The sequence below is a fragment of the Biomphalaria glabrata genome, chromosome 1 (assembly GCF_947242115.1).
Source record: "Biomphalaria glabrata chromosome 1, xgBioGlab47.1, whole genome shotgun sequence".
NCBI classification, from domain to species: Eukaryota; Metazoa; Mollusca; class Gastropoda; family Planorbidae; genus Biomphalaria; species Biomphalaria glabrata.
The window spans coordinates 51,040,132-51,055,552 of record NC_074711.1 but is presented as its reverse complement, the minus strand read 5'-3'; the positions used below and the strand labels follow the sequence as shown (position 1 = coordinate 51,055,552).

The following is a 15,421-nucleotide window of genomic DNA, read 5'->3' as shown; positions in this document are numbered from 1 at the left end:
TATATTATATATATAATGATATATTATATATATAATGAGGTTCTACTGAGAATTAGCACTTTGACTGATTGATGGAAGATTCCATTCGACTATAGAACTGCCCACCAGGTTGTGTTGTATACATTGAAACTACGTTGTGTTGGATGTGTTCAAATAAACTAAGAAGTTCACGCTCTGAATATTTCTCAAACGTTGCCCGTAGCACTGTGATTCAGGATTAAACCTTTATTTGCGAAATCTTATTCTTTAGGAAGGTTCATACAGCTTCCACTAAGACCTTGATAGGAAGTACATTTTAGTTCACTGTTGGATCCCATTCTGCTGCTCATGTCCCTGTCAGTTAGACTTCTGTTGGTCGCCCCACATTCGGACGTACTTCCCCTGTAGTCGCAGCTGCAGCTTAAAGTGGCAGATCTGTTATCTCGTGAGGATAAAAGTTTGGAATTGTAGGAGATAGAATTGGTCTGATATGGGTTAGACATGGATGCAGCAAATACAGGACTGTATTTTGAGGGCGTATTGGAATTGATTTTAAATCTTGACATTGAGCTAGACGAATACGGAGTTTGGGATCTTGCCTCGCTGAAGGATCTTCGAGGTTCATAACGGCAGCCCGTCTTCATGCATTTGTCGCTTTTAAAACCCGAGCCAGTATCCCTTAGGGAGGAAGAATAAAGTGCAAGCTGGGAAGTGGAACGCCCGCACCCGCTGCCACTATAATCGTTGAAGCGTGTGGCTGTGTCCATGTAGTGATTTCGCCTCGAGGCTGCGCTTAGACTTCTGTGGGAAGGGAGAGTGGAGTCTTGCTGTACGCGCTTCCAAGAGCTGGTATTAGTGTAACTGGGTGTTTTCTGTGAGGAGCCAGCCTCCATTTCGCACGTATTTGCAGAGCAAACAGGAAGATACGTTATTCCTCGATCATTACAACAGTAGTCGTTACATTGTGATACAGGGCAAGTGATTCTTCGCGGCAGGCATGCCGACGACCCTAAAGTCTGTGGAAAGCATGAACATTTGCCTTGTGCTCTATAAGACTGTCTAAAAGAACGTAAAGCCTGACATTCGGGGCTGACGTTTGGAGTTGCCCTTTTTCTAGATACAGGGCTAGAATTGAAGCGTTGACACAATGGTGACTGCGGGCCGCTTTCTTGAGCTCTAGTACAGCATCTTCTTGATGGAGACATGTCTTCGTGCTTCAGGCAACACATTTGTCTTGCTGGCTGAGTAATTCTCATTGACGGATTGTCTCTGGAAGGCATGCATTGCCTTTGATTCTGGTATCCTGTTCTTTCAGTCATGTGTTGACATTTTCTGGTAGTTCCTGTTGGTTCAGAACGTTTCGACCACCACTCTTCACGTAGTTGGGAAGGAGAAGTGTTACATTTGGGAGCTCGCCCCATATATCTGTTATCGTTATTAAAAGAGGTCGATCCATGCACATAGTGACGACTTTTAGGAACGTCGTAGTGGTCTCTATCGTCGTCTCGATATTGACAATACGTGTCCCTGGTGCTATCAGCTTTCGGCTTCCGGTAAGATTGCGTTTGTCTGTAATCCATTTCCGGCGACGTAGAGTAGTATGACTTTTTTTTTAAATCAGACTCTTTCTGGTCGGGAAGACAAAACTGTCTGTTTCGGTGAGCTTGACGCTCCTCATTGTTGCAAGTGCATGGCCCCCACGTCTCTTTTCTTCTCACGCCATCTTGTCTGTCCCAACACCTATCTCTTGTTTGCTCATATTGCTGTGCTCTCATCATTTTGTCTCTGTCAGACTCGCGATCTCGAGATTTAAAGCTTTTGAATTTTTTGTTTTCATTCTCTTGATAGTCTTGAGAGCACCAATCTCTTTTACCATCTCTTTTTTTTGCTGAACTCATTTCTTTCCTAGAGTCATCACCTTTCTTGTCTGCTTTCTCATTGTCCGTTTCTTTACTAGCCCTTGACGATTGCTGCTTCTCGTCTGCTGACGGTCTTGTTTTCTTTTTACTTTCACGATCTGTTTCACAAGCTTTATCCTCTTTGCTGCCGAAGTCTTGTTTTCCTGGTTTATCGGACTTACTTGGTTTTTTGCTATCTGCTTCCTCTTGTGTGTGGTCATCTCGCCCCTTCGATTGACTAATTTTAACATCGTCCTTTTCTGAAGATTTCTTCTTAGGCTTTTTCGGCTCGTCAGGAACGTGCTCCTGAACCTTTTTGTCATCGTCTGCTAATTCATCAGAAGTCGGCTCTACTTCTTGTGTATATCTTTCAGAAGCTTCAGGAGACAAAGGATCGGTTTGTTTCGGGGAAGGTGAAAACTCGTTTGTGCTGTCTTCGTCACCAGAGACATCGAGTTTGGATTTCTGCTTCGAGGCAGACTCGCTGGGAAGATTAGGACTTGATAAAACCTTTTCTTTGCTTTTAGTGTCCTTCAGTTTGGTATCGCTTTTTCCTTTTTCGTCTTTCCTACCTTTAGGGTCGTCTTTTTTACCTTTAGGGTCATCTTTTTTACCTTTAATGTCTTCTTTCTTGCCTTTACCTTTCTGTTCTTCCTTGGAGTATGTTTTTTTTGGTAACGGTTTGCTCATTGTTAAATCTAGACAGTCTTTAAACTAAAGTCTGACTGTCAATGTTCACACTTAAAGCTCTTGAACGTCTTCTGGGCAACACAAACATGTCAATGACATAGTGCATTGAAGTCATTGGGAAATGCAGCACTTTCAAATATTGCTTCCTGCTGCTTGGTAGTTATACGAACGTGATTGGTAGAAGTTTTCTACGTTAGTTAAAATGAGCTGTATTCTTTTGTTCCTTCTTTGAAGAGTTCCTATCACTTTTGTGGTTGGACGTCTATCATTTTACAGTTTCCGTGTGCACTGAGGACTAATAGAATATGTAAATGTAATGCAATCATTAGATTAGACTCTGGATTGTATGATTTAAATCAGTGATGCCCAAAATAAGGCCCGCGGGCCGGATTCGGCCCGCCGAAACGTCGGCACAAAGTGGATAAAATCCCCCATCCAAAAAAAAAAAGTTGAAAAATGTATCTTTACTACTTTAGGACTCTTATATTTTCTCTGATGTATTGATACCATGACCTTTAACGTTTGTGCGTGTATAAATAGGAAATGTAGAATCTACCAGGAAAAGTGGGCGGATCTTTACCTAATAAGCCAATATATTTGTTTTATAAAGAAAGTGATGTTTAAAAAAACAACATATATATCAGCAGCAGCATTATAAAATAAATATGGCGGCATCATTGTTTTGAACCACAAATAAAAGATTGACTACAGCTAGACCTTAGAGGATTGATGGGAATATTCACCAAAACGAGACAAGAAAATTAGTCGGTTTTAAAGTCACCTACACTGTTGCTAACCTTTTAAGTAAAAAAATGAAGCTATTTTCTGAAGTGGAAAAAAATAAAATCGTCAAATATCAATGAATGTAGCACTAAATCTAGGCGGTTCTGGTAAAATAGTTTCAGAACAGTTACATTTAGTTTTTGTAGCTTTTCGGTCATGTGGCTCGCGAGACGAGTGTTGGAAATTAAAATAGCCCTCAGGTCGAATTAGGTTGGGCATCACTGATTTAAATGAACAATTGCTATCAAGATGTCATGTAATATACTTTTGGCTTGTTGGTTTTATTGAAGTCTATGTAGTCATCTGTGGCTCCCATTCTTTGCTTAAATGCTTAGACTCACACCCTTCTTCGTCTATTTGAATTTACTAGATCTAGTGCTAAGCTAGTCAAAGGTGTAGCGCAACAATTATTTTCAGTTTCACAATAGACACAGTTTCTCTCACCGTCAACTCAGAATATTACTGTTATTAATTGTCGGTTCATCGTGGCTGAGTGGTAAAGCTTTATGCTTCCAATATGAGTTTGAATGTCGATGAAGCCTTGGATTTTTATTTCGGAAACTTTTAGGACGCATCTGAGTCCACCCAACTCTAATGATTTAAGTTAGGGAAAGTAAAGACTGTTGGTTGACACCCTCGGTAACCGTTGGCCATGGAAACAGATGACCTCTACATCACCCTATAGATTTAAGGGTCTGAAAGTGAAACATAACGTTTTTTTAATGCCTGTCTCTAGATATCTGTCTCTAGATGTATGTCTCTAGATGTCTGTCTCTAGATGTCTGTCTCGAGATGTCTGTCTCGAGATGTCTCTCTCTAGATGTTTGTTTCTAGATGTCTGTATCTAAATGTCTGTCTCTAGATGTCTGTCTCTAGATATCTGTCTCTAGATGTCTGTCTCGAGATGTCTGTCTCGAGATGTCTCTCTCTAGATGTTTGTTTCTAGATGTCTGTATCTAAATGTCTGTCTCTAGATGTCTGTCTCTAGACGTCTGTCTCTAGATGTCTGTCTCTAGACGTCTGTCTCTAGACGTCTGTCTCTAGATATCTGTCATGACTTTGCATATGGAAAACTTTTTAAAAATTCCTTTAACGTCAAAGAATCACAATTACACGATACTAATTGCGGTACATTGAATTGTTGCGGGTGTAAAAGAAATATGACCAGTTAATCTGTAGAACAAGAACACATCCCAAAAGTGTTCCGTTTTTAAGGCAAATAAGAAGTCAGGTGTAAGATAACAGTAGCAAGGTGTGGCATGTCAATAGCCTAATAAAGATTTAAGTTGTGAGACGTAAGTATGAGCTTGTAAAAGTGAGTAGCGTGATTAATTTAAAGTGAGATGTAAGATGTAGGTTGTCAGTAGCGAGATGTAAGATGTGAGTAGTGAGATGTAAGAAGTATGATGTCAGTAGCGAGATCTAAGATGTAGGATGTCAGTAGCGAGATGTAGGATGTCAGTAGTGAGATGTAGGATGTGAGTAGTGAGATGTAAGAAGTATAATGTCATTAGAGAGATGTAGGATGTCATTAGCGAGATGTAGGATGTCAGTAGTGAGATGTAGGATGTCAGTAGCGAGATGTAGGATGTCAGTAGTGAGATGTAGGATGTCAGTAGCGAGATGTAGGATGTCAGTAGCGAGATGTAGGATGTCACTAGTGAGATGTAGGATGTGAGTAGTGAGATGTAATATGTAGGATGTGAGTAGTGAGATATAGGATGTGAGTAGTGAGATGTAAGATGTAGGATGTCAGTAGAGAGATGTAAGATGTAGGATGTCAGTAGCGAGATGTAGGATGTCAGTAGCGAGATGTAAGATGTAGGTTGTCAGTAGCGAGAAGTAAGATATTGGATGTCAGTAGCGAGATGTAAGATGTAGGATGTCAGTAGCGAGATGTAGGATGTCAGTAGCGAGATGTAAGATGTAGGTTGTCAGTAGCGAGAAGTAAGATATTGGATGTCAGTAGCGAGATGTAAGATGTAGGTTGTCAGTAGTGAGAAGTAAGATATTGGATGTCAGTAGCGAGATGTAAGATGTAGGATGTCAGTAGTGAGATGTAAGATGTAGGTTGTCAGTAGCGAGATGTAAGATGTTGGATGTCAGTAGCGAGATGTAGGATGTAAAAAAAATCAGACCAGGAGATAGAAAGTGTCTTCTACTAGCTATTGATCTTATAAACAGTTTGGGCCTGCACCTGAATACAAGGCAACTCAAAAACTCATTTTAAATATCACACCTTATTCTATCTAGATAAAGAATGAATCTAGATTCTCGATCTAGCACTTGATTTTATCATTAATGTTGCAGTTCTCCTGATTTGGAACAATGCTCCACCATTGTTAAGCACATAACATTGTTTCCCAGTTTCAAATGACATGAAAGATGGAAGTCTCGGCTATTGACTAAACATTTTGGCGGCATTTTGTAGACTGAAATAAAAGCAGAAAAAGCTTTTATTTTTTTCTAACACATTTAAACACTATTGCCGCCATTTTATTTCTAAGTGCCACTTCCGTTCTCTGCATTAAAGAGGTTCAAGACTTCGAGTGTGAATTTCAAATTGAAACACATCTGCAGTATTCTAAAGAAGAGCTTAGCGCAACTTGTGAGCCAGGCCAATTCAATGTCTAATAATTTGATGGTGTGGCTTTTTTAAAAATAATCTTTAAATTATTTTTAAAAAACTAAATGTAATTATTCAGAAAATGCAATTATTTATTGAGTGTCTTGATGCAAGCATTTCAAATGACTCACAATTTAGTCAATGTAGGCTATTTCTTTGATCCAAACTTTAATTCCGATCTCTCTGTTCTCTAGTTCTCCTTTCACATATAAGACTGTTTTTTTTTTCGCTATCAAAAGAAAATAAGAAGCCTATTATTTTACAAATAATTTTATTTATTTTCAATGGCGATTTTTTGCATTTCAAACCTAGATTCGACTGGATCTCCATCGTTGATTTTACTGGATCACCACTGACCACTCCATTGTAGCTTTTATTTTATCTCAATCCTAAACGCAGTTTTAATGTTTCAAGTGTAGATTCTATAAGAAACAGTTTTCAATGCTCGAATTATCTTGCACTCGTTTCCTTTATTCAACAACTAATTTATCGACTACGGTCTGTTGGTTGTTTGATTATTTATTGTTTACTTATTTGGCGATTGCTTGTAAGCAAACATCTGGTCTGTTCAAGATATTTGTGTAGAGCACCTAGTTTTTTATGTATGAATTTATGTTCATACAAACATTTCAACTAGTCATTAAATAAAATATAAAATATACAAAGCTTAAATTAATAGAAATGTATCAATTATTTTTACTCAATTATATAGTTAATTTGTAATAGATCAAGAACACCAATGCGCTATGGTTCAATCACTTGTGGGGACCAAGCTGAGCAAGAAGATTTCAAGGCTGGCTTTTCAAAAGTCATTTTTTTAAATTGCTCGACTTGCAATCCACCTGGAGGACTGAAGCCTCATTGGTCTAGCACTAAGCTAGACAAGTGATTATGAAAATAAAAGGTTTTTTAATTCTATACACAAGATGATAGAAGCTTTGTACCAACAGACAGAGTGAGATGATAGAAGCTTTGTACCAGACAGACAGAGTGAGATGATAGAAGCTTTGTACCAGACAGACAGAGTGAGATGATAGAAGCTTTGTACCAGACAGACAGAGTGAGATGATAGAAGCTTTTTACCAGACAGACAGAGTGAGATGATAGAAGCTTTGTACCAGACAGACAGAGTGAGATGATAGAAGCTTTTTACCAGACAGACAGAGTGAGATGATAGAAGCTTTGTACCAGACAGAGTGAGATGATAGAAGCTTTGTACCAGACAGAGTGAGATGATAGAAGCTTTGTACCAGACTGACAGAGTGAGATGATAGAAGCTTTGTACCAGACAGACAGAGTGAGATGATAGAAGCTTTGTACCAGACAGACAGAGTGAGATGATAGAAGCTTTGTACCAGACAGACAGAGTGAGATGATAGAAGCTTTTTACCAGACAGACAGAGTGAGATGATAGAAGCTTTGTACCAGACAGAGTGAGATGATAGAAGCTTTGTACCAGACAGAGTGAGATGATAGAAGCTTTGTACCAGACTGACAGAGTGAGATGATAGAAGCTTTGTACCAGACAGACAGAGTGAGATGATAGAAGCTTTGTACCAGACAGACAGAGTGAGATGATAGAAGCTTTTTACCAGACAGACAGAGTGAGATGATAGAAGCTTTGTACCAGACAGAGTGAGATGATAGAAGCTTTGTACCAGACTGACAGAGTGAGATGATAGAAGCTTTGTACCAGACAGACAGAGTGAGATAATAGAAGCTTTGTACCAGACAGACAGAGTGAGAAGATAGAAGCTTTGTACCAGACAGACAGAGTGAGATGATAGAAGCTTTGTACCATACTGACAGATTGAGATGATAGAAGCTTTGTACCAGACAGACAGAGTGAGATGATAGAAGCTTTGTACCAGACTGACAGAGTGAGATGATAGAAGCTTTGTACCAGACAGACAGAGTGAGATGATAGAAGCTTTTTACCAGACAGACAGAGTGAGATGATAGAAGCTTTGTACCAGACAGAGTGAGATGATAGAAGCTTTGTACCAGACTGACAGAGTGAGATGATAGAAGCTTTGTACCAGACAGACAGAGTGAGATGATAGAAGCTTTGTACCAGACAGACAGAGTGAGATGATAGAAGCTTTGTACCAGACAGACAGAGTGAGATGATAGAAGCTTTGTACCAGACTGACAGAGTGAGATGATAGAAGCTTTGTACCAGACAGACAGAGTGAGATGATAGAAGCTTTGTACCAGACTGACAGAGTGAGATGATAGAAGCTTTGTACCAGACAGACAGAGTGAGATGATAGAAGCTTTTTACCAGACAGACAGAGTGAGATGATAGAAGCTTTGTACACACAAAAAATGAAAGTCAAGTAGATCTCTAGACTTCAGACTTTATAGAACAACGAATGAGTTCATATTTGAATTTTGTAAGTGAAATGGTTCAAATAGGTGAGAAAATACTATTTCAAATTAATATTTTCAAAGCGTCGTTACCAATAAACAACGTGATGAATTTGAAATTGTCTGGAATCAAAACTAATGGGCAACCAATTTGCCGTCTATGTTTGTAGTGTTTTGGACAGAACAATAACACTGCGCTTCGGAAAATCAGTGTCTACCAAGAGGTGGTTCTCTCAACCCTTCTTTATGCATCTGAGACATGGGTATAATACATAAAGCAACTAAGACTACTTGAACGCTTTCACCAAAGATGCTTGCGCTCCATCATGAACATACGGTGGCAAGACCGCACTACAAACAGATGTCCTTGCGAACGCCGGTATAGACAGTATAGACTAGTATAGAGGGACTTCTTATGGTCCGACAGTTACGCTGAGCAGGGCAAGTATCCAGTATGGGGGACGAACGTATGCCAAAGGCAGTCTTTTTTGGTGAGCTAAAAGGTGGTCGACGTAACAGAGGTGCCCCACGGAAACGCTTTAAAAACTAGCTTGCCTTAGCTGACATAGAAGCGAGCATCTGATTGCATGCGGCCTCAGAACGAGACTGATGGAGGTCACTCACAAAGGCCGCGGGATACACCTTTGAGACCAAAATAACATCCGCTGTCAAGGACAGACATAGACGGCCAAACGAAAATCTAAATCTATATTTGATATCAATCTGTTAGATAAACTGGTCAACTCATTGTCACACACTTTCATTTCCCTCCGCTGCCCCGCCAATAACAACACAAAAAAAGCTAGTCCTAATGTAGAATATTCTTCGGCTTCTCAATTCAATATTTAATATACCCTATGGTTTTTTTTCTGCCGCAACTACACATATTCATACACAGGATGCATATATATTATATTACATATATATATATATATATATATATATATATATATATATATAAAACAAACAAACAACACTAGTCAAGAAACGACGATAGTCTCATTGTAAATAAAAGTGCAAGTTTTCATTTAATCTCGAGAGATATTTAGAGAGAGATATTTAGAGAGAGAGATATTTTGAGAGAGATATTTAGAGAAAAATATTTAGAGAGAGATATTTTGAGAGAGATATTTAGAGAAAAATATTTAGAGAGAGATATTTAGAGAGAGATATTTTGAGAGAGATATTTAGAGAAAAATATTTAGAGAGAGATATTTAGAGAGAGATATTTAGAGAGATATTTAGAGAGAGATATTTAGAGAAAAATATTTAGAGAGAGATATTTAGAGAAAAATATTTAGAGAGAGATATTTAGAGCTTTGATTGCAAACAGTTGGATTTCTTGGCAGACCTGCAGACTAGTTGACATTTATTATAGACTTTGACTTGACCTACTTTACTTAATCCTGTGCACTCCCATGGGAGCATAGGCCTCAACCACACCTCTCCACCAAATTCGGTTCTAAGCAGCTTTTTTCGTCTGCTCCCATGTCATTCCAGTATCCTCAGCTTCACTGATGAATTACCTCTGATTCCTAATATCCGGCATAGGCATCTGTTAACAAAGGTCTGGAGCTTTTCCATATTTATTTTAGTGACTCTGCATGTCTCTGAACTGTATAGAAGGATACAGGCTGTGACATTAAGCATACTTTAAATCCCACAGGCAACACAAAACCACGATACACAGAGAGAAGAGAGCGAGAAAGATACAAATTTGTTTATTGATGTTGGTGCATACATGTGTGCACAAAACTAATTTTACTAGAACATAATTTGATCTATAACGAGAACATTGTCATAGTGAATAATGAAAGTGAAATCAATATATTGGAGGTGATATTAGAAACAGGATGATTGGTAGCATAATCTGTAGTGTTGGAATAACTGATGGTAGTAGATATCATTGGCAATGGAAATCGGTTTCGTCCACATGATTGATGGTATAATCAAAGGTATCCCTGGATGATTGCTAGTCAAATCACTGAACAAATGCTGCATTACTTTTTCACAACTATTGTCTTCTCGTCAGCATGGCTGTCGCAAGCTTGAATAGGATGAAGCACAGATAGAGAAAGACACAAATGCAATACCACTTGTACATAATACAGTCCATGCTGTAAGACTTGTCATGGGAAGCTGCTGAGTCCGAAACAAACAAACAAGATCAAATAAACGAAAGAATACACAAACGTTTTGTTTGGTTCTAGCTAAACCTAGATTTGTGTTTTGTTTGTCTTATCTAAACCTAGAGTTATGTTTTGTTTGTCTTATCTAAACCTAGAGTTATGTTTTGTTTGTCTTATCTAAACCTAGAGTTATGTTTTGTTTGTCTTATCTAAACCTAGAGTTATGTTTTGTTTGTCTTATCTAAACCTAGAGTTATGTTTAAATCCTTCCAACTGTAATGTATGGGTGAAAAAATTAAGTTGGAAGCCCAGAGCAATTAGATGATAAGTCACAACTGAGCGGAAAGAGACTTGTAGTTGTTTTTTTTTATTTATTTCTAGGTTAATGCGATTCTACTTGACTTTCTCATTTCTCCAGACTGTCCTACATTTCTCTGATAGGCCTACTTCTTCTAATCAACTTTTTGCTACAGAGCTGTTGGCTCTTTTGTAGACTGTACTAAGTAAAAATAGCTTGTATTTTTTTTTCATCAGCTCAGCACTTCCTTACGGTGTGTTGGTTGGGTTGTATTGGTTTTAGGGTCTGCCTACGGGGACTTAAAATTAGGTAAAGATGTAGGCTACAGCTCCATAAAGGTATACGCAGTGTCTACAGATAGATGGGTGTAATGGCCGTACAACGATCGCGTCCATTAGATAACTTAAAGAACTAAATTACTAAATGAGCTTGTGTTCAAAATACTTTTTCAGGCATCACTTGACCAGGGAAGAATACCAAGGGACTAGAAAAAAAAGCTAATGTCACTCCCATATTTAAAAAAAAAAGGAGATGTAGCCTATCCGATCCAGAAAACTCCAGACCAGATCACTCAACAGCATCCTGTGTACAATACTGGAACACGGAATATGTAGCAACCTCAAAAACCACTGAGATAAACATAATGTCCTTTCTCCATACCAACATGGCTTTAGCCTTTTAGGAAATATAAGTCATGTGAAACATAACTACAAGATCTAATTGATGTTTTTTTCATAAGGCTTAGATTAAAAGAATTGGAGATAATGTTTTCTTAATTTAGTAAATACAGTAATCTGTTTAACTTTTCTCAGCAAGTCATTCCCATGGCTGTTTACCTTCTGTCCAACCAGTGAAGAACTGAAGAGGATGCTGTTCAACCAATGAAAATACACACACACAGTGCGGTGCCAATAAGAACTTTCAAAACAGTTTAGCTGTAACTTAAACATTTCGTAAACCTTTAATTAAGGCACCTACATTCCAAGTAGCACTTGACAATATCAATGATAAGAAAGAATGACAGATCAAAATTTATTTCCAAAGGAACTTCAAAACTTCTCGAAAGCATTTTTTTTATCAAATTAAAAAATCTGAAAAGTGTAGGCCCTATTTAACAGTTTGCTAAAAAGATTTTTTAAGATTTATATTAGTATTAAATTATCCATGAGAAACTTACACATGATAATAGTGTATCTTTATTTGTCAAAGCTGACTTGTGCGTGCGTTGAAGTGTGACAGACAGACTTCTCTAAGGATGAGAGTTACAAACTGAGAAAATACAAAAAAAGACTTATTTGAGTCGTCACTTACATTTTGTGGTTAAATTTTAGATTAACTTTGAATCAATCATGGAGAAAATTGTGGATACGTGATGAATAGGTTGTTGATGAATTTAAATAAGTGGTGAAATAAGTTGTTGATGAATTTAAATACGTGGTGAAATAAGTTGTTGATGAATTTAAATACGTGGTGAAATAAGTTGTTGATGAATTTAAATACGTGGTGAAATAAGTTGTTGATGAATTTAAATACGTGGTGAAATAAGTTGTTGATGAATTTAAATACGTGGTGAAATAAGTTGTTGATGAATTTAAATACGTGGTGAAATAAGTTGTTGAGGAATTTAAATACGTGGTGAAATAAGTTGTTGATGAATTTAAATACGTGGTGAAATAAGTTGTTGATGAATTTGGATACGTAGTGAATAAGCTGTTGATGAATTTGGATACGTAGTGAATAAGCTGTTGATGAATTTAAATACGTAGTGAAATAAGTTGTTGATGAATTTAAATACGTGGAGAAATAAGTTGTTGATGAATTTAAATATGTAGTGAATAAGTTGTTGATGAATTCAAATATGTAGTGAATAAGTTGTTGATGAATTTAAATATGTAGTGAATAAGCTGTTGATGAATTTAAATACGTAGTGAATAAGTTGTTGATGAATTTAAATATGTAGTGAAATAAGTTGTTGATGAATTTGAATACGTGGTGAAATAAGTTGTTGATGAATTTAAATATGTAGTGAATAAGTTGTTGATGAATTTAAATACGTGGTGAAATAAGCTGTTGATGAATTTAGATACGTGGTGAAATAAGTTGTTGATGAATTTAGATACGTGGTGAAATAAGTTGTTGATGAATTTAGATACGTGGTGAAATAAGTTGTTGATGAATTTAGATACGTGATGAATAAGCTGTTGATGAATTTAAATACGTGGTGAAATAAGTTGTTGATGAATTTAGATACGTGTTGAAATAAGTTGTTGATGAATTTAGATACGTGGTGAATAAGTTGTTGATGAATTTAGATACGTGGTGAAATAAGTTGTTGATGAATTTAGATACGTGGTGAATAAGCTGTTGATGAATTTAGATACGTAATGAATAAGCTGTTGATGAATTTGGATACGTAGTGAATAAGCTGTTGATGAATTTAGATACTTAGTGAATAAGTTTCGATGAATGTAGATACTTAGTGAATAAGTTGTTGATGAATTTGGATACGTAGTGAATAAGCTGTTGATGAATTTAGATACCTAGTGAATAAGCTGTTGATGAATTTAGATACTTAGTGAATAAGCTGTTGATGAATGTAGATACTTAGTGAATACGTTTTGATGAATTCAAATACTTAGTGAATAAGCTGTTGATGACTTTAGATACTTAGTGAATAAGCTGTTGATGAATGTAGATACGTAGTGAATAAGTTGTTGATGAATTTAGATAAGTATTAAATATGCTGTTGATGAATTTAGATTAGTAGTGAATAAGCTGTTGGTGAATTTAGATACTTAGTGAATAAGCTGTTGGTGAATTTAGATACTTAGTGAATAAGCTGTTGGTGAATTTAGATACGTAGTGAATAAGCTGTTGATGAAGTTAGATACTTAGTGAATAAGCTGTTGGTGAATTTAGATAATTAGTGAATAATTTTTGATGAATGTAGATACTTAGTGAATAAGCTGTTGATGAATGTAGATACTTAGTGAAAAAGCTGTTGATGAATTTAGATACGTAGTGAATAAGCTGTTGATGAATTTAGATACGTGGTGAATAGGCTGTTCATGAATATTGTAGATAAGGTATTGTTCCAGCAAATATCTTCCTTAGCATTATGACCTATGTCCGCGAATTGTCAGTAAAGTGTATGCCCACCTAACGACCTGACGTTGAACTGTTCCAAAAACAAGCAGGCCTACTCTATGTCGGTTCCCGTAGGCGCTGGTTGTTTGTGCTCTTACAAGTAAACCAATTTAGTCAACGTTAGACGTGATCATTGACATGGTAAAGAAAAAGAGCCCTTCCAGTGTTTGGACATTTCATTTAGTAGCTTAGGCTATAGTGTCTCTTTCCTGACAGTGTAATTAGGCCTACTTTATCATTCGACTCTATCAAAGCGTTGGATGAACACTTTTTGTTTCAAGATATCTTCAATCTACTTAAGCCCAATACAAGGATTTAAGCATAATATGTTAGTCAAATGTTTAAAAATTAAGTAGGACAGTATAGATTTAGGCTTAATATATTATTTTGAGATATATATATGACTATGGACTAATTTGTAATAACAAGCTAATCTAACCACTTCCAGTGTAAGTTCCGCGATAGGTAAGATTTCTAGTCATAGATATTTCAATCTACATTTATTCAGTAATACTACACTCTATGGAGGCTAGATGTAGGCTTAAAAGCTTATAATTAGCTACTAAATCTAATCTAGTAACCAGATTTTGGTCTGTATCTGTATCATATAGTTTCTGAGTTTAAGGCCAGATTGAGATTCAGCTGCAGCAATTAATTAATTTTGATGCTTTAAGAAAAAACTCCCTTAAAGCAAATCATATCTATTATCAATAAAAATTTACTGACATACTTTGAAATGAAATGGATAGAATGAACATTTCCAATTAGATTTCTATAGACCTACCTAGATTGGTGGTAATCATCATAAATCTAGGTTCAACTGTCAGAAAAAAAAAACTTATAAATACGACTATAGTTGAATTTGTTTGCTTTAACGGAAACTTTTTCCCCCGGAAATCTACTTTATAGACACGAGAACTGTTTGCGACTTCAGCATCCTTATTTTTATCACAACCTAGAGACTTGATAGTATATGGTAAAGTATATGCATGTTAGCAATATTTTGCGAAGTTGAATGACAATCTAGATGCAAAATACAATCCCACAAATAATTTGTTGCAGAAAATGTGATTCCATCTTATGTAGAACTCTTTACCTGTCTCTGATTCCATCTGGTGTAGTTGAACCTATTTTCAAGTACTCTGTGTACGTTGGAACTATAAGTTTTATAACAGAGTTTTTTCTTATCAGCTTTGTGACTAGACTGCGATAAAGTGTTTAACACTTACTGGTTTGACCAATTTTTTCTGGGACGCTGTCAAAACACACATGTCAGTTGCACTACGCTATCTCGCTAACCTAACCCTTGCCTCATGCTTAAACCTAAAAGATGATTAAGACAAAGTTCATCTGCGCCCAATACTCATAATATATTGGAACAGGAGCTTTAGGTAGTAGTTGATGGACATGCTTACGCGATAACAGCTTCATCTACTTTAAATTAGTGTCCAGAAATCTGTCCAATAACATTCTACGAGGCAGCAAAATGAAAATGGACGTT

General features: G+C 36.7%; 1 protein-coding gene across 6 annotated transcripts; it reads right to left on the bottom strand.

Annotated features, from left to right (window-relative positions):
- Positions 1-14,994, bottom strand: LOC106062463 (cylicin-1-like). Of its 6 annotated transcripts, XM_056042397.1 has the most exons (5): positions 14,705-14,860; positions 11,951-12,042; positions 9,742-9,961; positions 6,108-6,205; positions 1-2,862 (listed from the first exon to the last, which is right to left on the bottom strand). In XM_056042397.1, the coding sequence occupies exon 5, from the start codon at positions 2,565-2,567 to the stop codon at positions 240-242; it is 2,328 nt and encodes a 775-aa protein (XP_055898372.1). In that variant the 5' UTR covers positions 2,568-2,862; positions 6,108-6,205; positions 9,742-9,961; positions 11,951-12,042; positions 14,705-14,860; the 3' UTR covers positions 1-239. The 6 variants fall into 6 exon arrangements, 4 of the variants coding, with proteins under 4 accessions (XP_055898372.1, XP_055898377.1, XP_055898386.1 ...); XM_056042402.1 differs by lacking the exon at positions 6,108-6,205; XM_056042411.1 differs by lacking the exon at positions 11,951-12,042 and having other exon boundaries at positions 14,705-14,837.
- Positions 14,995-15,421: the final 427 nt, after the last annotated feature.